The following is a 24467-nucleotide window of genomic DNA, read 5'->3' on the forward strand; positions in this document are numbered from 1 at the left end:
ATTCATTAGAGACAGAATGCAGCATAAGCTGGGCATAATTTGAACCTCATCTAAGAGAATGCAAAGAATAATGGACAGAAGGATTGCATTATAAGGCTGGGCCATTTACTGGACTTCATTCACAGGGATTAGAGACACAGCCACAGGATTTTATAAGTATTACATCATTTAATTTTTTCTAAACTCTAAATTTCCTACCTCTAAAATGGCCAAAAAAAAAAAAAAACAAACAAACAAACAAAAAAAACCCACTCCTTTTTTGAGTGGTTTTTGATTTTATTAATGGGTTGCCTAAGGTGTTTGAGAATCTTAGATGCTAAACAATGAAGGACAAAGACTATGAGCCTCATTCATCTTAGGGGATGAGTGTTTTCTACAGCCCAGGCTCTCCCTAAATCAGAAAAGCAGTACCCTAAAAGATGTGCATCATAGTTTTACGATTTAGCATCATTTTAGCTAAGGAATCAGCCAGAAGCAATGATTTCCTTTTGCTGTATTTCCATTGGTTTTTTTGTTTGTTTGTTTTTTTGTTTATTTTTTTTTAATATTGGGGAGAAAGAGGAAGGATTTGGGCTGTCACATAACTTAATCTGGAAAGATATAAACTGTTGTTTATGTCTTTTGCTTCCTTCTTTTTGTTCCTCTGTAGCACTCAAATTACCTAATAGCATGCTGAGCACACTAAAGGCAATTAAATGTACTTGCACATGCTCAATGGAATTGGAATATAATTAGAACATTTGTAAAGAAAAGTGACTAAGAAGTAGAAAAAAATCTATGGGAGATAACATAATACATTCAAATTTAAAATCATTTCAGGATCTTTCTAAAAGATGTTTAAACAACAGGTTGATTAATATCCTTTTGTTTTTTAAAAGCCAATTGCATTATATAAAAACAAACAGATGTTTAAAATATTGTGTAGACAGAATACCAATTGATTAACTAAAAATTTTATTTTTCAGTCAGTAGCATGTATTCTCAGTCTCCAGATATAAAAAGTTATTTCAGTGCTATGGTCTTCAAATGTTCTTTTTGTTCAGCTTTTATTAACTTTTTTAGTGTACATATTATCAGAAGTAATTACAAAAGACATGCAATAAATAATGATTAGTATAGTGGAGTCTAAAATAAAATGGTTATTTGACAATTTAAATGCAGACATTTCTTCTTACTGTGTATCGGATTGTCTAATAACTTTTAAAAGCACAATGCAAAATGGCATGAATCCATACATGAGTAATTCTTCTGGGAATGCTGTCTCATATCCACAGGAAGCATAATTGGGATGACATAAAAGTCTTCTATTTACTGATAAGGATAATTGAACATGAAGCACTTCTGTGAGATTTTCACCATATGGGAGGAGTTACTCCATTCCACAGCTTATTTGAAATTTATGGTGGATACATTCTCAGTGAAAGAATATCTTTATGACTTCCAGCAGCCATTTGGCATTTATTATGAAGTATTTTCATGGCTGAAGATTCAGTTTTCTGTTGCTAATATGCCTCACACATTGCCATGTGTATGTGGGATGTGGGAGTTTAATAAATACTATTTGATGATAAGACTTAATTTAGGCATGGCATTTTATGAAAGCTTATGATTCACATGCCTCTGTGGTGCTCACAGATGCACTTGAGTTTTGGTTTTATAAAGTTAAGAAGCCAAGTTGATACCTTAAAAAGCAACGCCTGCACTTCTAGCACACATTTCAGACTGATGGGTTTACCAGCAACTCTGCTTATTCTTAGCCAACCCATTGGGTTAGAAGTCTGCTGATTACCCCTGTTGAGGCCTGAGGTTTCATTTGATTCCATGGCCACAGGTAGCTTCTTGGTCTGATCCAACTGTTTTACAAATATGAGACCAAAATGTCCACTGGGAGTGAAAATATGAATGGGCCCTCACAAATCCATCATGGCTACAGAGAGATAATACAGATCATGTTCAAAATACAGATCATGTTGATGATGGATGACTTTGATATAGAAAGGAAAGCTCATGCCATTACAGAGTTTTTGTTTTTTTTTTTTTTTTGAGACAGAGTCTTACTCTGTCACCAAGACTGGAGTGCAGTGGCGCGATCTCGGCTCACTGCAACCTCCACCTCTTGGGTTCAAGCAATTCTCTGCCTCAGCTTCCTGAATAGCTGGGATTGCAGATGCCAGCTGCCATACCTAGCTAATTTTTTTTGTATTTTTAGTAGAGATGGGGTTTCACCACCTTGACCAGGTTGGTATTGAACTCCTGACCTCGCGATCCACCTGTCTCGGCCTCCCAAAGTGCTGGGATTACAGGCATGAGCCACTGCACCCAGCCAACAGAATTCTTAAATAAAGTATTTAAGGTTAGTAAAGCCTTCAGGGAAATGAGCCTGGTTTGAAAATCTAAATCTTCATTTTCATTTTTGAATACCTGTAATTAATTTGATCAATATCAATTCTAATGAATTTCTGGGTTTTGAAAATAAACAATGCAAAAATACATATACACATAAATACATATATAAAGCTTTACCATAACATTAAGGTTCTTAATGATAAATTCTGGGAAAGAACCACAGAAATGAGTAGAGTTCTGAGAATACTGAACTCGCCTTACTGCAAATCTGATGCATTTCCAAAGTCCAGACTTCTAAATAAAATGAAATCATGCATTAGTCTTTGAAATCCTAAGTTCTATTTTTTTTTTTTTTTTTTTTTTTTTTTGAGACAGAGTTTAGTTCTTGTTCCCCAGACTGGGGTGCAATGGCACAATCTCGGCTCACTGCAACCTCCACCTCCCAGGTTCAAGCTATTCTCCTGCTTCAGCCTCCTGAGTAGCTGGGATTACAGGCGTGCGCCACTATGCCCAGCTAATTTTTGTATTTTTAGTAGTTATGGGGTTTCGCCATGTTGACCAGGCTAGTCTCGAAATCCTGGCCTCAGGTCATCTGCCCACCTCGGCCTCCCAAAGTGCTGAGATTACAGGCATGAGCCACCATGCCTGGCCCCCAAAGTTCTATGTTCTTTTTGGCTTTGGGTTTATTTATTTTATTATGTTCCCATATGTAGTGTCAACTCTACCTGACATTTTTCTTAAGAGTCAGACTTCCTATGGCTTTGCTCATTCCATGTTCTCTGCCTGGGAAAGGTAGGGTTCCTTATCTCCTTTTGCCATTCTATCCACCCATAAAACACTAGTTCCTCTGGGAAATTCTTCCTTGTCCCACAAGTAAGAAAAGACACTCTCTCCTTTGTATTCTCACAGCACTTTCTCCTTCCTGTATCTTCCGTTCATTGTCTTTCATCACAGCTGTCGACAATGTACTGTAAACTCCTGGAGGGCAGCAGACTGCCTTACTCACCTTGCAATCAAGGTGAACTGATGTTATCAGGAATTGGGTAGACTGTTGTGTGATAAAGGCAAAGAGAAATACCCTTTTATCTTAATTCTATTTCAGTTTACTCTTAATGCAAAACAAAGTCTACATGGCAGGTCTTATAAGACTGTATTTTAGTTTTCTATACTTTCTCAGATTCTTCTGCTATGGGTCTGGTTTTATAAGGGGCAGCGTTTGCTCCTTCAGGGTTTCCAACATGGTTCTCAGGATTTATTCTGGAATTCTAGAGGCAAAGCAACTCATTCTGGGGAAAGTATCCATGAAAAATTTATGTCATTTATAATGAGGCTTAGTGGTAAATATTTTTATATTCATATTGTGTAGCTAGTACTTTAAGCCTCAGAAATGCTTGCTATGCATTGATACTTTATTCCAGTGCCAAACCAAAAAACATCTTTCTCAATGTGCATGTGCTAATAGTATTTTGAAAAGCACCCTAACATAAATTGCGGTGCAGAATGACATGACCTCATGTAAAAGACTTTCTGACTATCATACTTTTCATTTAACATTTACTAGATGCCCTGGAGAGAACTTTCATTCTTTTTAGTAATGAACACTTTTTAAAAAATCAAGCAGTATTACTTAATGATTAAGAGCAACTGCTTTAGAATTCAATGACTTAGTCTTGAATTCTTCTTCAGCTACTTATAGGGTGACTAACTCATCCTAGTTTGTCCAGGACACTCCCAGTTTAAGCACTGAAGGTCCCACATCCTACAGAATCCTTTGGTCCTGGGCAACCTGAGGTGATTGGTCACCTTAGAAAGGTAATACCTTGCTCAAGTCACTGACTTTTCCCTAATTCTCAACTTCCTCAACTACAAAATGGGAATAATATTGCCTGTCTCATAGGGTTGTTTTAAAGCTTAAATGAGTTAATTCATGTACAGCTATTATCAGAGTGCTTAGCATATAGAAACGTTAAATAAATGTAGCTATTGTCATCCTTATTATTAGCCAGTAGAATTTTTTCTAACAGCGAGATACATGGAGTTAAATGAAAGGAAAAGAACAGAGCCATATTAGCATGTTAGTGGAAAGATTCTAATAAGGTTATCCCAGGGCTAACCCTCCCCTCTTTCCATCCCTGAGTCATTAGTAAAGAAGAAACTGGAGTGGGGAGTGAAGGTGCAGAGGATGTTTAGCCTTCTACACACAATCCAGAGCTCTGTGGTAGCAATGACCAGATCAAGAGCCAGGATGCATTCAGCGTTCTAGGGGCAGAGTCACACCCCAGTTACCTCCAGTTGCCTGACCCAAACAAGGGCAAGGAAGAGTATCTAAATTCTGATTTCAGTCACTGGATCATTACCACATCCTTAGAAGAGCTGTCTTAAAAGGTAACAAACTCCTGTCTTTGTGTTGCCAAAGAAAAGTCTATAACCAGATAGTGTCATTTATAGGGAATTTATTTTAAATATTTGTCAAGTTGTTCTTTGTAAATGTGGTCACTCAATAAAATGTATTGAACTCTTATTATAAGTGCTGGGTGCCATGCTAGGAATACAGAGATAACAGGACCATTCTTTCCCTTGAGTATCTCCCAATCTCAATCATATCAATTAGTAAATAAGCGGAAATTCTAAAGTAGACATTTGGTAATACCATAAGAATTATGAAGACAAGTCGAACCTAATAACAGTATAACAAACTTGATAGTTTTCAGTGTTATTTAACTTCATCCATCTAATATATCAGTAGTCACTGACAGATAGTGTGACTATAATGCAAGGTAAACCACTGTTCAGTAAGATTGTCACTGGCTGGTTAACTGAAATATGTAGCTTTTCACATAAAGGCAACAGCTGTGGCAGATTCAGAGCGATCAGATACTATGCTAGGGCTTTTATGCAAGTGTATAATATTTGCACTCTGGCCCATAGCAAGGGTAAGAAGAACAAAACAATGAAAACATAGGAAGGGGGAAAGAACTAAAGGAAGGCACCATAGGGAAGTTTTAAATGTTGCATATTCTCTCTTTTTATCCTTTAGGTCTCAGTTTAAATGTCACCTCCTTATAGAGGCCTGAGCATCTTATCTAAAGTAACCCCCTCCACTGATAACTTTTTATTCTTTCTGCTGTCTACTTGTTTCCTTCAAATCACTTGTAATTCTCAGTCATTTTATTTGCATGCTGTATTGGTTAGGCTAAGCTGCCATAACAAAGAAGTACAAAAATAGAATGGCTCAAGCAAGTAAAAGTGTCTCTCTGATTTATCAGTCCAGAGGTAGGTGAGTGATCACGTAAGTGTCTGTACCAGGAGATCATTCAGGGCTCCATATTCCTTCTACTTAACACCCCTTTGGGTATTGCCTTCGTCTGCATTGTCAGAACTGGTTCAACAAGACCATGTTCACAGTTTAGCCCATGGGGAGGGTAAAGAAAGAGTGAAGGGCAACCAGTTTCTTCTTTAAGCATGTGATCCAGAAGCAACACATATTGCTTTGATTCAAAACACAGTCACATGTTCACAGCTAGGAGGAAGTTGGGAAGCATGGTCTTCAGCTGGCTGGCCATGTGCTAAAATTCCTTGGCAGGAAAGGTGGCAAGGGTGGGGAGAGGACTTACTAAAGGGAAGAAAGGCAGGAGAGACACTGGGGGACAATTTAGCAGGCTCTGCTATGCCTGCTTAATTATGTTTTTGGTTTTTTTTTTTTGTTGTTGTTGCTGTTGTTTGGTTCTGTCCTCCATGGGACTGGAGACTATTTATCTGTTTCATTCCTTGTTAAATCCCCAGAACCTAGAGTAAGTACCTACCACATAGTAGATGCTCAGTGCCTACTGATATACTGGGATGAATGGAGTTAAATAACTAAACACTAAAACTATCAAGTTTGTTTTATCGTTATTATATTCATCTTGTCTTCACAATTCTCTTAATGTTACCAAATATCCACTTTAGGATTTCCACGTATTTACTTATTGGCATGACTGAGACTTTAAGCACCTAGCATGGTGACTGGCACATAGCAGGTATTCAACACTCTTTCCTTCCATTTCTTCTAGTCCGGAAGAAAAGATCCATATACAGGATATAAAAATATGATAAGAAATAATATTGAAACTGTTATCTTGCCATTCAAGGAAGAAATCTGAAGCATTATCACTTAAAAATACCTCCCAAAGAGCTGGGATTACAGGCATGAGCCACCATGCCCAGCTGAATTTTTTTTTTAAAGCATCAAATACAACTGACTTTTGTTTGTGGCTCAATCTGTTCATTCAGTCCTTAACTAGTACAAAGCACAATCTTTAGGAGTCATGATTAGAGGACGCCAAACACCAGATGTTGGAGATAAAGTCTTACAGATTATTTTTAGGAGTTTAAAAAAAAAAAAAAAAAAAACCATGAGCATTTAATACTTATACTGAATTATTGACATAGTAATTTGTTGCTGGTTCCTTTCCAGAACACATTTGGTTTTGGCTTCTGTTTACATTTTATAAAATCTTACAGAACAAAGAAATGCAGTATCTTTTGCAACCTCTTATTTATTTATGGTTTTACCTAGACCATTTAAACTCACATACTAGCTTGTTTATGATGTCTATTTTGCCTTCAAATATGACAGATTCATGTCAGACTACTCAAAAAGGATGACTGTAAGCTAGTATCCAAAATTTAGATGGAATATATAGAAATTCAAATAACTATCTGAATTTGTTTGACTGAACATCAAAGCATCAACACTTCTGTCCTTGGAAATTCATGACCTATTCTTTAGCCTGTATAAATTCTCCACATCCTTCAAGATGGAGAGGTCTTTAAATCTCTTCAGGTCTGTGAAACTTCCCTAACTAGGCACTACTGCAGTAAAAGGACTTTTGTTTGAACTCATCTTTTCCAGTCTCTTTAAAGGTGACCCTGTTGGGGAGCCTAGAGCTCCGGGCTATACTTAAATGCACTATTTTTTCATAGTATCTACTTGAAGCTCTTTTTATCTTAGTCTTTGCATTATTGAATCCTACTCCTTCTTTGTTTTTTTTTCTCCTAGTTCTTCCAGTGTAACACAAAGAACAGCATTTTACAAGGCAACTTTAAAATACTGCAAAGTAAAAAATGAAGTAAAAAGACATTTTAAAATACTTTACATCTCTGGACTTCAATGATCTTATCAAAAAATCATGTACTCAAAAGATATTCATTGCAGCAGTGTTTAGAATAGCAAAAGAATTGCTGACAACATAAAGAGGAATGCTTAAATGAATTGTAGAACATTCATGTCATGGAATACTGACTTTTAGAAATATAAGGTAGATCTTTGTCTACTGAAATGTAAGTATGGCCCTGGTACAGTGTAGGAGGTAGAAAGCAAATGTTGAAAATAATTATCCCATTCATATAAAAGATAATAAAATGTCTAAAACTCTCCAAATAATATCTGTTGTGGTTTCTGAGGAATAGGGGTAGAAATAGGGAATTTTTCTCTTAAACTTATATACTTCTATTTTTAAAAAAATGTTGTAGTGATTATTTGTAATGTTTAAAACTTTACAAATGCATTTGATGTAACCCCCGAACCTAAATGCTATCATTTTGGAAAGTCTTTATTGGACTACTTGTTCCCAGTCACTTCTATGCTCTGAAACAGTCACTGGATCCTTGTTTCCCACAACTTTCTAATATCCTCACAGTGACTTCATAACCCTCACCACTCCCTCTGGCCTGAGTTACTATGGCTCCCTCAGCTCTCATATTTGTGTAGGAATTCCTTCCCACTCATTACTTCACCTTTGGTTCTGCTATTAGTTCTGCCCCTAAAATGGCTTCCTGCTATTTCCCTCTGCCTGTCAAAAATCATATGTATTTTCAAGGCCCCAGTGCAAGTCTCACTTTTCTCACAAGAGCAAACCAAATTCCTAAAAACAATGTATTTTTTTTTTATCATCACCTAGGTAGGTTGCACCAGGAGAATTAGTATTTTAACCATTCCTTAGAATGTACAGTTGATTAAAATTTTGTGTTAATGTCACAAATTGTGCATATTTTAAATTTATTGCTTATAATGTATTACCCTTTTTCTTCCTGGAGATGAAAGAAAAGAGAGAAGAAAATAATGTAGTTTCCTGACTGAGCATTCAGAGTCACTTGGATCAATATTCCCAAACTCTGGCTCATCAACAGCTGAATTATTGTCTTGCTTTACACACAGAGTTTACCTCGGCTTATAAATCAGATAGCTCAGAAGAGCAAAATGAATGCTGCTATTGATAAAGGACATTAATCTTTATTGTCACTTTCCTTGATTAGTATAGCTACCTCTGGGGCACGTCTTCTGTACACTCAGTATAACTTTTATGCTATATTCTGATTTTGAGTACACGGGGAGAGAGAGAGCGTTAAAGTCAAAGGGTTTGCCTTTGAGTCTACCAAGTGGTATGTCCTGAATTCCAGGTTTATGCTATTTGTCCCAATATGTGAATGTTTATTCACATTTTCTATTTTTATCAATTACATTCCAATATGAGATTATGTTTGTAATGAGGAATGCTCAAAATACAAAGTAAATTTCAAATATCTCATGACCAGCAGAACATGTGAGTTAGATTTTGAAAACTTGAACAAGAAGGCAAGGCATACTCTGTTTAAAGGCAAAATAGTGGCTAATGATAATTACATTTCAAAATAAAAACATTGTCCTTTGCACAAGTACCTCAAAAAGGTATTAAGCCCATGAGTTTTTGAACTCAGAAAAATATGTTTTACACACACACTTTCTTGACACAATCCCTTAACAAATTTTATAAGAAATGAATATTGATCAGCTATTGAATTAACTTGAGCAGAGATTCTTTTTACTTTACTGCTTCATTAGTTGTGATGTGACAGCAAATTCAGATCCATCTAGTTTAGCTTGAGAAGACTGCCACAAACCATCCAGTGTCCTTTAATCATCACAACAATTCCAAGAATAGTGCGGATAGCATCAGCTTTGGAGTCATATTGCCCTAAATCTGAGTTCTGCTTCTGCCACTTCTGGCTGTCTTCCTAATAACAAATTCGTTAACCTCTCTAAGCTTCAGTTTCTTCATCAGTAGTGTGGGTGTGGTTAAACAAAAGGTCTTATAGACTGTTAAAGCATGAAATGAGATCATGTATTTAATGCTGTCATTTAGCACATAGTGAGCATATATTTTAAATGTTAGTTATTGCTATCCTCCTTTTGCAAGTGGGGACATCGGGCCTTCCTATACGTTTAATGACTTATTAAAAGTCAGTGATTTGATGGGGATGTCCAACCCCAGACCAGTAATTTGATGGGGATGTCCAACTCCAGGACTCTGATGCCTGTGATTTTTCTACAATGGAATGCTGTAACCATGAAGCATACCACACCACACACCATGCTATGCCCTGCTGCATCATCCCATGCTCCTTGTCACGTCATGCCACAGCACAGCACACACACCCTACTGCATACCATGTCATGCCACACCACGGCATGCCATACCACACCACATACCACATACCACATCACACCACATTGTCTGCCGTGTCATGTTCCTAACAGCATTACCCCTTTAGTAATCATCCTCATTTGCTTGCTCTATGTGCTTCCCAAAGGATACCACTTTCCATGATAATTGCTTTAGATCCCAGAGACCCATGTTCAATTCCCAACACTGGCACAAAATCCAAGGCTTTCAGCAGAGGATGCAGGCCTCTGGCACAAGTCTGTGACCACCAGAGGAAGGGCACCTTTCTTTTTTACCAAGACATGGCATGGGCTGGCTGTACCCCTACAAGGGATGGTCCTGTGCTGTGTGGCCCTGCATTTCCCTTAATAAAACACATTCTATTGAGAAACCCTAACTCTGGCTTTAGCTTGATCTCTGGATTATTCCAGACTGTGGTAAATTCCCTTTCTAGGGTCTTCTTCAGTCTGTTTTCAATGATAGATGTATTAGTCTGTTCTCATGCTGCTAATAAAGATATACCTGAGACTTGGTAATTTATAAAGGAAAGAGATTTAATTGACTCACAGTTACACATGGCTGGAGAGGCCTCACAATCATAGCAGAAGGCGAATGAGGAGCAAAGTCACATCTTACATGGTGGCAGGCAAGAGAAGGACTGAGCAAAATGGGGAAAGCCCCTTATAAAACCATCAGATCTCATGAGACTTATTCACTACCACGAGAACAGTATGGGGGGAACCGCCCCCATGATTTAATTATCTCCACCTGGCCCTGCCCTTGACACATAAGGATTGTTACAATTCAAGGTGAGATTTGGGTGGGGACACAGCCAAACCGTATCAGAGTCTAAGACAATTAGCATGAAAATTCTTTGCTTCTGACTTTAATGTCTTTCAGATTTATGAGATACACCCAGTGCAGTGGCTAAAAGTGCATTTTGAAATGATGCAGTTGTTTAAAAAAACTGACAACTTATGTACTGGCATGTTTTAGTTGGCCACAAATGCAACATAGCTAATAGTGTGGGCAGAGGCTATAAAAATCTGTGAATAAAAATAGGAAATTTAAGTCAAGGGACTCAACACTAGGAGAAGAAATAGTCTCACTGCTCCTCTGTATCATTATTGTCCCTCTGAATCATTCTGTATCATTAGGTCCAGGTCATATTTTAGAGGGACCAGGATGAACTACCATGTATTCTCTGGTTGGAACTAGCACGATGAGTCTGGAAACATATTCACTGATTTGTTCCATAACTACTTACCAAACAAAAATCTAGATGTCAGGGGTGTGCTTAGCACCAGGGAAAAGTGAAGCACATGGTTCAGCTCATGTTTCTTATGAGCTCACAGTGCAGGGAAAACAAAACATGTGAAGAAGAGGATGAAGAAGGTTCTAACCTGAACGTTGAGAACCTAAGACAGGCCATAGCTGTCTTCAAATGTTTGAAACTCTGTCATGTGGATGAAGGAAGCTGGGCTGGAGGTTCCCATCATAATTTGTGCAACACTCATACTATCATCTTATATTGTTTTCTTTTTCTTTGTTTTTAAATGAAATTAAAGTTTTAAAGGGTAATACATTAATTTGGTTGAAAAAGGAAAATAATTTTTAAAAAGAAGTGTACACAGTGAGAAAATCTCTCTTCCACTTCTGGTCCCCTATCCCACCTCCATGGTGAATAATTGGTTTCTTGTGTATTCTCTCAAGTGTTTTCTTTGTGCAGATATGAACAAATACAAACATATATTCTTATTCCTCTTTTCCTTACCTGAGAGTTAGTATTCTATATATCTGCATCTAGATATCTATAACTATAAATCTATACACACATATTCTGCAACTCACCTTTTCACTTAATATTTATCTGGAAATCTTCAATACATGGAGATTGTCTTCACTCTTGTACAGCTACACAGTGTTCTATGTATGGAAATGCATTGTTTAGCTAGGCTTTGTTGATGGATATTTGATTCCAATTTTTTTCAACTTACACTACAACATATGACCTTTTATGTATTCATCTTGTACATGGGCAAGTGTGTCTATGGACTAATTCCTTTAAGAAGGTTGCTGGTTCCAAGAGCAAATAACATTTGTAATCTGGATAGGAATTCCCAAATTGCTTCCCATTGGGGTTATGGCGTATTGTTCTCCTCCCAGCCTCCTCCTGTTGCCCTCCAACCTCACTAAAGAGTGTACTGCCAAACTTCTTTGAATTTTTTCCAAACTGATAAGGAAGAAATGTCATTTCATGGATTTTTCAATTTGCATTTTTATGTTCCAGGGTCATACATCTTTTTCTCTGCAAAGTGTTTGTTTATATCCTCTATTTTTTTTTAATGGACCAGTAGTCTTTTTATTCCTGATTTCTAGGAACTCTTTATATATTAGGGGAATTTCCCCTTATGTGCTATATTGGTTTTTAATTATTTGTTGAGGTATCTGTTTTCACTAATAGATGAAGACAAAACCGGGACTAAAGCCTGGAAGCAACAGTGAGATATTTTGGGGTTCAATTTTAAAAATAATAATGAGTCCTTAGTAAGTGTCATGTATGACTTTCAGTGCTTTGATTCTACTATCTCATTTAGTCTCCACCACAATTCTTGAAATGGCTATTATTATAAACAGATGAGACAGAAGCACAAAGATATTAGGTAATCTGTCCAGGGTCACACAGCTAGTAAATGGGGGAGTTAGTATTCAAAGCCATGCATTTGAACCCAGGACCCAGGCTGGTAATTACAACATTTGCTAAGTGTGCAGAGCAAGCAATAAGATCACATTAATGGAAATGTTTAAAATAAGATTGGGAGATGGATACTTCTGAGTCTTGTGGATAAGATCCTAAGATTGGGAAGGCCTTGCATTAGATGACCTGAAGAAGCTCTTCCAATCCTTCTTTGTTTTTTTCTGACAATGCCATGCCTGACCAAAAAGACGAATCAGGATATATGATGTAACATATGGGACCTGTCTGCTCCCAATATGATCCATCAGCAGATACTGCAACCCACCCAGCATCACTTCTGCTGCATCCAAGGGCACCTGAGCTTCCATTTACAAACAATGATTTTGTAATAGACTTTGGGGGCACACTAGGTTACTAAGCCTGTGTACATATGAGAATGTCCTTCATTTTGGTGCTTTGCACATAGTAAGCATTCAGAAATTTTTTTCATTGAATTAACACATGATTGATGGTAAAGCTTATTCCAAAGGCTCTTGAATGTGACTCAATCAGATGGCAACATGGAGGTAATAATCCAATCAGTAATTGCTTTGCACAGACTGTGCAAAGATATGAAGATGTATATGAAATGTTTCTTAACATGTATATAGAAAAAGACAAATCACAACAAAGGCAGGAAAGCCAATGAGTCCCAGATGAATGGTCATGACCCTTGGGGTGGAGATGAAGAAAACACTGAGGAGTGAGGTAACAGGAAAAAGCTTCCTAGCGGAGGCAGGACTTCACCAGAGATGTTATTTGGATTTGGAAAGAGCGATTTGGAAAGAGCGAAGGAGGCTTTCAATTGGGGAGAAGGGCTTGAGCAGAGGCACTGAAGTAGAAAATCTTACGTTATGTTTGTGGGCTTAAGCAGTTGTGTTTTTTGTGCAGTCTCAGAAATAAAACCCTAAAGGCAGGCTGGGACCCTGCTGAAGCGGATCCTGAATTCTAAGCCAAGGGATGGGCAAAGATGGTCACAGAAAGCTTTGAAATAGAGAAGTGATGTGGTAATAGTGCTGCTTTGGGGAGATGAATATGTCAGCCATGTGCAGAGTAGTGCAGGGTGAAAAGAGGTGAGGCTGGAAGCTGGAGAACACTTAGGAAACAATCACAGTACTCCTGAGAGAAGGTGATAAGTGTCTCTCTAGGGAGGTAGCCATGGAATGGAAAGAAAGCTATGAAAAGAATTATGGGTGATTCCAAATATATGACATTTTGGACTAGGCAAAATTGTGGAGACAGTAAAAGGATTGGTGGTTGCTGGGGTTAGGAAGGAGGAAAGGATGAATAAGCAGAACACAGGAATTTGGTGGAAGTGAAAATATTCTATATAATACTGTTATGGTGTATGTATGTTACTATACTTTTGTTCAAACCCAGAATGTACACCACCAAGAGTAAACTTTAATGTAAACTACAGACTTTGGGTGATGACATGTTGTTGTAGATTCATCAGTTGTAACAAATATACCATGTGTCTTGGTCAGTTAGGGCTGCTGTAACAAAACACCATAAACTAGGTAGCTTATAAGCAGGTATTTCTTACAGTTTTGGAGTCTAGAAAGTCTAAGATCAAGGCACTGGTAGATTCAATGTCAGGTGAGGGCCCACTTTCTGGTTCATAGATGGCATCTCCTCTCTGCATCCTCAAGTAGTGGAAGAGACAAAGGCGCTCCCTTGGGTCTCTTTTATAAGGGCACTAATCCCACTTATGAGGGCTCTGTATTAGTCCGTTTTCACACTGCTAATAAAGGCATACCCAAGACTGGATAATTTATAAAGGAAAGAGGTTTAATTGACTCACAGTTCCAAATGGCTGGGAAGGCCTCACAATCATGGCAGAAGACAAAGGAAGAGCAAAAGGATGTCTTACATGGTGGCAGGCAACAAAGAGAGAATGAGGACCAAGCGAAAGGGGTTTCCCCTTATAAAACCAGCAGCTCTCATGAAACGTATTCACTACCATGAGAACAGTATGGGGGAAACTGCCCACACGTTTCAATTATCTCCTACCACATCCCTCCCAAACATGCGGGAATCATGGGAGCTACAATTCAAGATGAGATTTGGGTGGGGACACAGCCAAACCATATAATCTTCTTGCCTCCCAAAGGTCCCATCTCCTAATACTATCATCTTTGGGGTTAGGATATTAACACAGGAATTTTAGGGCAATACAGACATTCAGACCACAGTAGCATGTGTGGAGGCAGGGGCATATGGGAAATCTCTGTACCTTCCTTGCAACTTTGCTGTGAACTTAAATCTACTCAAAAAATAGTAAGAATAAAGTATTTTTTTGAAAAAGAAAGGACTGGGTGCAGTGGCTTATGCCTGTAGTCCCAGGTACCTGGGAAACTGAGGCGGGAGAACTGTTTGAACCTGGGAGGTCAAGGCTGCTGGAGTTCTGATGGTACCACTGCACTCCAGCCTGGGCAACAGAGACCAAAAAAAAAAAAAAAATTATGGGGACTGGCTAGATAATTCTATGTGGGGGGAGGGAGCAAAAGAGCTATTGAAGTGCAAACGAATTTATAATACACATTTTTTGCTATTATCCATGTTATACATAGCATTGAGGGAATCTGACCAAGAACAATTATTTTTCTCTTTAGAAATCAGAGAGCAAAATTCTATCAGCAAATGATAAATAGAAAGATGTTTGGGGATAGCCCCTGTTTTTGTTCCAACGGTAATTATTTACATAGTAAAGGTAACTTAGAGCCCTCTCTGATTGGAAACATTAGGAGCAGAATACATTTAAATTTAAATTAGTTAGGTGAATTGGAAGGTAGTGGTGGTGGTTGCATAACTACTAGTATACAAATACTACTGAATTGTACACTTTAAAAGAGTGAAATTTATGGTATATGAATTACATATCAATAAACCTATTCTTCAAAACAGCAAAGGAATGTCTATATAGGATTTTAGGCATCTTTTCTTAAGATCTAAGTAAATTATAAATAAGTATTTACCTCCACCATTTCCCTAAAAAAGATTCTTTCTCAAATAAGGCCACAGAATCACATTTCCATCTTTAAACAGCAGGCAAAAACAAATAAACAAAATCCAAAACATGATTCCAAGCTTATCAGAACTTTCACCATCATTTCATCTCAGTGCTCTGCAACTTTATGCTTTCCAAGGTGCTACTGAGGACTCTGAAAAAGATTTAGACCCTAGTCTGTCTGCTAAAGCAATTATTTTTCCTTTAAGAGAATTTTTTGCTAAAGTGAAAACATCCTAGGCAATGCAAATCTTGGCCCTTCATAGAGAAGAGAACAATTTGCTGAATCATTTTTATTTAATATTAATTTTGCAAAACCAAAAGTGAAAGTTACTATTCTGGCAGACAAGCTTTAAATAAGGCAGTGAGTTGAGGAAAGAGTAGTTACTCATATTCTTAAACCCGCAAACATGTTCATCAGCTTTGGCTTAGTCTTTTGCTGGAGAATGCAGGCTCTTTTTATTTTTAACTCTCTTAACTAACCATACAGATAAAACTGATTGAAAATGAGTGTACCTGGATTTCTCAGTACCCATTTGTCATGTTAAATCACAGTCCACTTAATTTGAGAAGGAGAATGTTTTCTAGGTGACATAGAGCTTCCTAGAGTCTCTCTGGCATATTCATCCCTCATGGAGGACTCTGTTGTCAAATGTATCACAGCCTCCAGACTGTGGGCCTGCTGAAAAGATGAGTGGGAGTGTTCAGGGAAAAAGCCTCCCAGCCTAACCTCTGTGCAGGCTAGGCTGCTGCTATCCATCACATGGGCAGCTCAGGGCAGGGGATTCTGGGAAAGGTGAATGCAGATTTACTTTCTGTCATTGATTCTGGCTTTTAATTCTTGAATTTTAATATGCACCTCTCTCCACATTGTCATTACAGCTTTTTATTATGCCCACACTTTTAAAAAAATATTTCTCAATTTAATAGGACTAATGTCCCCTATACCTGTTAATATTGGCTCTATTCAAACAATAATTGGCATTTTTGTTTCTCTAATTCCAGGGAGAAGGGTAAACCAGATGTTTGTCTAATGGAGCATTTCTATCTCTGTTCTCAGAAAACCTTTTTGTATAATTTGTTATTTATTTTACTTTCTGGCATTTTCTGTCTCCATTTCAGTGCAGTAAGAGGAGCTTTATAGAGTTGTGGAAGTACAACCTTAAACCATAAGCTCCTTATCTCAACCCTAGAAAGTCAGAATAGGCTCTATCTACAGGAAGAAGGCTCATCTGTAGGCACTTAACCCTCTCATTCCTTTTCTGTCTGTAGTTTTGGTAAATTTCAGCTTTTTGTGCTCAAGTCAGTCATCATCACGGTCATGACAGGATCTATGTCCATTGAAAGTACTTAATGAACCGCCACCTGCTCGTGGAGCTGTGAAGACAGCATGGCCTTGGACTCTGGGGACTTAGCATCTAAGGCAGACCCCAGAGAGCATGGGTGTGGATTGGATACATGAAACTCCTTCTGGCCCAATCTACCATGAGAGGTATTAGAGATAAAGGAAGAAACTAACGAACAGATGGTAATATGTTGGAGATGAGTAGAGTTCTCCCTGAAAAACAGAGATAGTAAGAAAATCAACAGCTCTCATTTATTGAATGTGTACGATGTGTCAGGCAAAGATCTAAGGGCATTATCTCATTTAGTCCTCCTAGCAGCCCAATAAAGTGGGAATTATTATTGTCTTATCTTAAAGATGAATAAACCAAGCCTCTCAGAGGCTAACTTGCCCAACGTCTCACAACTGCCAGTTAGTGGTAGAACCAGAATACAAACTGCCTAAGCTATGGATCACCAATTGAATGAACTCCATTCTGTGAGGATGAGTCAGCGTTAAGAACTATTAATAGAATTTTAGGATTAAAGCTTTTCCTTGAGAAAAGTAGAATCATCTTCAGCAAGTCATTGTTGTCATCCTATCCCTTAGTGTTGCCAGAGAATTTTTAAAATAAAACACCTACCCTTTATGAGATTACTGAATTTGTCTGCCTCATGATGAGTGTTTCTGACCTCTACATCAGTAGATTAAAAAGCTTCACTTTTATCAACACATATTGGGATTTAATGGCAATAGTTTCAGCTTCTTTTCATCCTTCTCCCTTAGCTTTTGACTAGAAATAGTGGCCTGTGAATCCTTCAGTTTTTATTATAAGTACTTTTTTGAAGTTAATGTAAATTGAAATTTTGAAAATCAATGCCATTTTAAATGCATCCAGGTAGCTGAATTAGCTGTGTCCTCCCAGAACAGCCACCTCCCAAGAGGGCATCTGTAGGTTAACACAGCGACTGTCAAGGTACATTGGCCTCTGTGTGAATTAGATCTGGTCCAGGAAACAGCCACAGAGAAATATCTGAGGAAATCAGATATTCCACAGAATCCTTGGTTATGTGGCCATTTCTAGTCTAGACAAGGCACTTTTATTTAGTGGATTTGTATTTAACAATATGGCAATGTGGGTTCCTACCTGGGGCAAATGGCTTGTGCTCTCTCAGTTCCCGCATCCGCCAGCTCTGCAGGAAGTGCTGACAAGAATTAATTGGCTTTCCTGGGCCCTCAGGCTCAGTTCTGCTTCTCAGTTCCAACAATCCCCACAGGACTCTGCTCCAACATAATTTACTGTCTAGGAGGAGTTTCTGTTTACAAGAGTTCTAACTGATAGGCACCATATCACGTGTATATATTTTTAAATTCAGCAAGTTAGAACCTTGAGAATTTTTCAGGGTATTTAGCTCAATTTTTAAAAATGGGACATAACTACATTCAAAGTATTTGAACTATTCTTTGTTTTTATGATGATTCTAATACGATCCCATCTAAAAAGTGTGAAAACAGTTTTAAAAATAAAATGTGTCATTTACGCAAGTAACTTTGCTCCTCTTCTCTTCCTCTAGCTGGCAGTATTTTTAGAGAGTGGTAAAGGGGTCCTTCCAATTTCATACTGGGTTTTCTGAGCAAGACAGAGCTGGTAGGGTAGGAATAGGACTTCTTCCCAATTGTTGATTCTATTTATAGTCTCTCTAATAATATTTTATTTATAGAATAATATAGATGTCATTTAGATTCTGTTCCCTCAATTATTACTGTACATCTTAGAAGCCCCTGTTCTCGGAGGCATCACCTTGGGGGAAATTATATTGATTCTGTTACACAGGAAAGCAGTAAGTCAAAAGGAAGTTGTGTCACACTACAGTGGTAGCCAATTAGTATAAAAATCATGGAAAGTTGGAAGGGAATTCTGCAGTTGTCTCATCCAACTTTCTACAAAGTACTGGTTTCTGTCTAGACAAACACTGGGTCTCTCTCTGCCTGTGTCTACCATGATCCGAATACTCTTGCTCTGAGAATACTGTTGCTCTATTTCATTGTTGGATAACTCACATTTTAGACTCTTTTTTGCACGATGGATTTAAAATGTCCTCTTTGTAATTTGCATTAATTAGTTGTAGCTTGTTCTCAGTAGCTGCACAGAATAAGCCCACTCATTAATGGATTGATTGAACAGTCTGTTTATTTATATTCATTTTGAATTGGATGCTTACTATGTGCAATATAGTGTGCCAGACATAAGCATCAAACTCCAGGAGCTGACAGTTTGGAAGAAGGTAATATGGACATATATAAACTGTATGTGATATGTGCTATATGAGCAGTATAAATTCAGTGCTATGAGAATGAAGAGGGAGAACAATAGGATGGGATCAGGTCCTGCAGGCATTGGTCAGTGCTGTGATCTGAACGTTTGTGCACCTCCGCCCCCCGCAAAAATTCATGTGTTAAAATCCTAACCCCCAAGGCAATGATATTTGGAGGTTGGGCCTTTGGGAGGTGATTAAGCCACAAGGGCAGAGCTCTCATGAATGGGATTAGTGACCTTATAAAAGTGGCCCCAGAGAGAATCCCTCACCCTTTCTACCATGTGAAGTTACAGCAAAAAGATGGCCATGTAGGAAGTGGGCCCTCACCGGACACTAAATCCACTGGCACCTTGATCTGGAACCTCCCAGCCTCCAGAATAAATTTCTGTTGTCTATAGTCTACATAGTTTATGGTCTTTTTGTTGCAACCGCCTAAATGGACTAAGACAGTCAGCATATTCATCATGGAGATGGTGACATTTAAAGATCCTTATGTTTAATGGCTTGAGATTGAAGGGCGGAGGTTTGGATGTGGAGGTTGGAAGGATCCAGTGTTGAAGAAGTGCTGGGTAGTTTCTATTAGTGGAGATTAGAATTTGAATTGGAGAGTGGAAGACAGGGCTAGAAAAGCTGGTCAGGTGAATGTGAGACTGCGAAGGGCTTTGTATGCCTGGAGTGGAGGGTGAGAGGAATGATGGCAACAGGGCTGTGACCAGGTAGAATTCACATCGTCTCAAATGCCAGGCTGCAGAGTTTAAGAATTATCCAGCAAGGCAGTGCAGAGCCCAGGGACTGGGCACTGAGCAAGTGACACTTGTGTTTAGTGAGATAACTCCAGTGGGAGGAGTCAGTGGTCTAGAGGGATATGCAACAGGCCAAGTAGAGGTAATCAGAGCCAGGAGCCCTGTGGTGGCCTCTGCAGTGGGGGAATTGAGTGAGATTTGCATGATAATGACTGAGATACAGCCTTGGAAACCAAATAAACCACCTACTATGTCTTCTCCAGGTTCCCTTTCTCACTCCCCACCTCTCCAGACTTCATTTATATGGACAAACCCCTCCTCTCCTCACTTTCTGGTGAATAATTACTTATTAACACTTGCAAATGGTTCCAAATAACTGGTAGAGAATCCTAGGATCCAAATATCTGTAGTGAAATATCTATCTCAGGTTCATTTCGCTGCCTCCAGTGAAGTCTCCATATAAGCTGAGGCCGTATAATGAAAGAAGCTTTAATAATTGTTCAGGATAAATGTGTGTGTGCACCCATGGATTTAAATTTAATAGTTTTTTTCTTTGGTGTTCTATCTATCCTTAGGCAATAAGGACAATCTTTACTATTATTCCTTTTGTTACTGAGATTTTTTGGTCTAACTTGAAAAGAGGGGCTGCCATATGCAAAAAAAAAAAAAAAAGGTGTAATGAGAAGCCTAGCTGAGATGTATAGATTTGAACTGGTCTGTTGCTCACAAAATTAAGTCACTTGCTAAATGAAGTATCATTAGCAATTTGGGGGAATCTTCTAACCTGTCTTCTCACACAATACTGATATTTGTGCTTAATTCTAAACTTCAAAATTACTTTCCTTGGCCAGGTGAGGTGACTCATGCCAGTAATCCCAGCACTCTGGGAGGAGGCCAAAGTAGGAGGATCACTTGAACCCAGGAGTTCAAGATAGGCCTTGGCAACACAGTGAGACCACATCTCTAAGAAAAATTGAAAACAAAATTAGCCAGTCATGCTGGTGCATGCCTGTAGTCCCAGTTACTTGGGAGGGTGAAGTAGATGGATCTTTTGAGCCCTGTAGGTTGAGGCTGCAGTGAGCCAAGATCATGCCACACTACACTCCATCCTGGGTGACAGAGCAAGACTCTTTCTCAAAAAAAAAAAAAACAGCATATATATATATATATGTATATATATATATATATATGGCCCAGCGTGGTGGCTCATGCCTGTAATCCTAGCACTGGGGAGACCATGGGGGGAGGATCACCTGAGGTCAGGAGTTCAAGACCATCTGGCCAACATGGCAAAACCCTGTCTCTACCAAAAATACAAAAATTAGCTGGTTGTGGTGGCACATGCCTGTGATCCCAGCTACTCGGGAGGCTGAGGCAAGAGAAGTGCTTGAACCTGGAAGGCTCACAGAGGTTGCTGTGAGCCAAGATCGCTCCACTACACTCCAGCCTGGGCAACAGAGTGAGACTCTGTCCTCCGCTCCGCAAAAAAATCACTTTCCCTTATTTTGCAAATATGTGTTGAGTACCTACTATTCATCAGGCCCTGTTTTAGGTGCCTATATTGGTGAACAAAATAGTCAGAAATTCCTGACCTTATGGAGCTTACCATGCTGTGTGTGTGAGTTTCCCCAGCAAAAGGAGACAATCAATGCATAATAAATATGTTAATTGTACAGTATTTAAGAAGGAGATAAGCAATATGGGAACAAGAAAAATCAGAGAAGGGTAGAGGAGAATAGGATTGCCAGGAGTGGGGAGGGGAAGGCAAGTTGCAATTTGAGATGGAGGGTTAGGGTCATTTTTCTTAAAACGGTGACATTTGAGCAAAGATTTGGGCGTGAGAGAATTAGGGATATAGGTATCTGGGAGAAGAGAATTCCAAGAAAAGGAAACAGGTAGTGCAGAGTGCTGAGGCAGGAAAGTGCTAGAACGGTGAAGAGGCTTTGTGCTTTTCCACTGCCCAGAGAGAAACAATAGCTTGTGCAACCCAAAAGAAAGCTAGGAAAAGACAAAAGTTAAGTTTGTTTGTAATAATGCTGAGTAAACATTACCTGAAAAAAAAAAAAAAAACACCTCACAGACTGACTTAACCAGGGCAAAGGGCATTAGGGGAAGTTTCTTGGCTTCCAGGTTACTTGGGTGTGAATCCTGGTTCTGCCACTTACTGCCTGTGAGATCTTAGGTGAGTTATTTAACCCCTTTGTTTCTCAGTTTCCTCATCTGTAAAATGAGCCTAACACTATTGCCAACCTTCTAGGATTGTTTTGATTATGAAATGAGTCGATATTAATGAAAAGTTTAGAACGATGCCTGACACATAGCAAGTACTGGCACGTTAGCTATTGACTTGTTACTGCCACTGTTTTGATGACTTTTATATGTGTTGTTGCTCTAACGTATTCTTCAGGTGTGTCTTAAGAGCTTTGATATTGTACATGCTGTGTGTGTGTTTGTGTATATGTGTGTGTGTAATGTGTTTGTATGTAGATGTAGAGAGTGTGGGACTTAATTTATACAATTGTAAAAATTAGGTTAAAAATCCCACTGCTTAGCGTATAGTGAGGCCTCAATAAATGTTGGTTTTCATCCCTTCTGGTAGAATTTTACAGCAAAGCAAAACAGTGGAGGGTTTTCCTTTTATGCTCACTGTGTGTTTTTTTTTTTTTTTTTTTTTTTTGAGATGTGGTTTTGTTCTTGTTGCCCAGGCTGGAGTGCAGTGGTGTGATCTCGGCTCACCGCAACCTCCTCCTCCTGGGTTCAAGCGATTCTCCTGCCTCAGCCTCCTGAGTAGCTGGGATTACAGGCATGCACCAACACGCCCAGCTAATTTTCTATTTTTAGTAGAGACGGGGTTTCTCCATGTTGTCAGGCTGGTCTACGAACTCTCGACCCTAGGAGATACGCCTGCCTTCGCCTATGAAAGTGCTGGGATTACAGGCATGAGCCACTGCACTGGCCCGTGCCCACTATTAATGAATATTTTGGCTGGCATATTAGAATTAGAGCCAGGCGAAAATATTCTATAGACTCAAACTTGGAAACCTGTCTTATCCTTAGCACCACCAGTGGAATGAAGGAATTCCCGGTGGGTCACTTTGAATATCACTGGATGGCAATGAATGGGCAGTAGGTCAGTAAAACAGGAGGGAAACAAAACAAGGAGGAAAACTGAAGAAATAAACAGGGGAGCACACCATTAGCTATCCTATTGTTGTTGCAGTTACGATCCTGAGGTAGCCTAATTTCCACCTCTACTTAAAGAGCTGTTAATACTTTAGATACAAAGAGGGTTTCTTTTTAATAATACTAAGATCAAGTCACTGTGTGTTGAGGTGGTAGATGTTGAAAATAAATTTCCTAGTCTTATAGGATCTGTCCCCAACTTATGTGGTCCTGGCAGTTTATGTGAGCCTCTGGGGTCTGTTACTAGAAAAATACCAGAAATGTGGACTATCAGGGAGGTGAGGAAATTTCACATGCTGGTGCTCTGAGGGAGCGCTGAGGGAACTCCGAGGGCTGAAGGAGAAGGGATGTCGTGTCTCCACCAGGCAGAGGTGGGTGGGTGGGTTAGACAGGGAGAGAGAGCTGATGCCAAGCACCCACTCACTGTCTGCTGCTGTTTTGATTCATAGGTGTGGCAGGTGTTTCCAGTGCCATGGACCACACCTTCTCAACAACATCAAAAGATGGGGAAGGATCATGTTACACATCTCTGATTTCTGACATCTGCTATCCACCTCAGGAGGATTCTACATATTTCACTGGAATTCTTCAGAAGGAAAATGGCCATGTCACCATTTCAGAGAGCCCTGAGGAGTTGGGTACACCCGGCCCCTCCTTAGCTGATGTGCCTGGGTTAGAGTCTCGTGGCTTATTTAGTTCTGATTCTGGAATAGAGATGACTCCTGCAGAGTCCACTGAAGTGAACAAGATCTTAACAGACCCTCTGGACCAGATGAAAGCAGAGGCCTATAAATACATTGACATAACCAGACCCGAGGAGGTGAAGCACCAAGAACAACATCACCCCGAGTTGGAAGATAAAGACTTGGACTTTAAGAATAAGGACACTGACATCTCAGCGAAACCTGAAGGGGTCCGTGAACCTGACAAACCAGCTCCTGTGGAGGGAAAAATCATCAAGGACCATTTATTTGAAGAATCCACATTTGCTCCGTACATAGATGATCTCTCTGAAGAACAGCGCAGGGCTCCTCAGATCACCACCCCTGTCAAAATCACACTGACGGAAATAGAACCTTCTGTTGAAACCACTCCCCAAGAGAAGACCCCTGAGAAGCAAGATATATGCCTAAAGCCAAGTCCTGACACAGTCCCCACTGTCACTGTCTCGGAGCCTGAAGACGACAGCCCAGGATCTATCACCCCTCCATCTTCTGGAACAGGTAAAGGCCCTGTTATTGCTTGACTTAGGAAAACCCAGCATATGGAAATCTCAATCCCTAAAACAAATATTAAGGAATGACAATTTTCATTCAATATATTTTACTATCTGGGCCCCTTAA

General features: G+C 39.1%; 1 protein-coding gene across 1 annotated transcript in view; it reads left to right on the plus strand.

Moving 5' to 3' along the window:
• The window catches only part of RTN1 (reticulon 1), a 284614-nt gene that overhangs the window by 99290 nt on the left and 160857 nt on the right, over window positions 1-24467 (plus strand). Inside the window, exon 2 of the mRNA XM_023231662.3 lies at window positions 23574-24347. Within this exon, the coding sequence (XP_023087430.2) occupies window positions 23574-24347 (774 nt within the window). The remainder of the gene's footprint in view (window positions 1-23573; window positions 24348-24467) is intronic.

The sequence above is a fragment of the Piliocolobus tephrosceles genome, chromosome 6 (assembly GCF_002776525.5).
Source record: "Piliocolobus tephrosceles isolate RC106 chromosome 6, ASM277652v3, whole genome shotgun sequence".
Lineage (NCBI taxonomy): Eukaryota > Metazoa > Chordata > Mammalia > Primates > Cercopithecidae > Piliocolobus > Piliocolobus tephrosceles.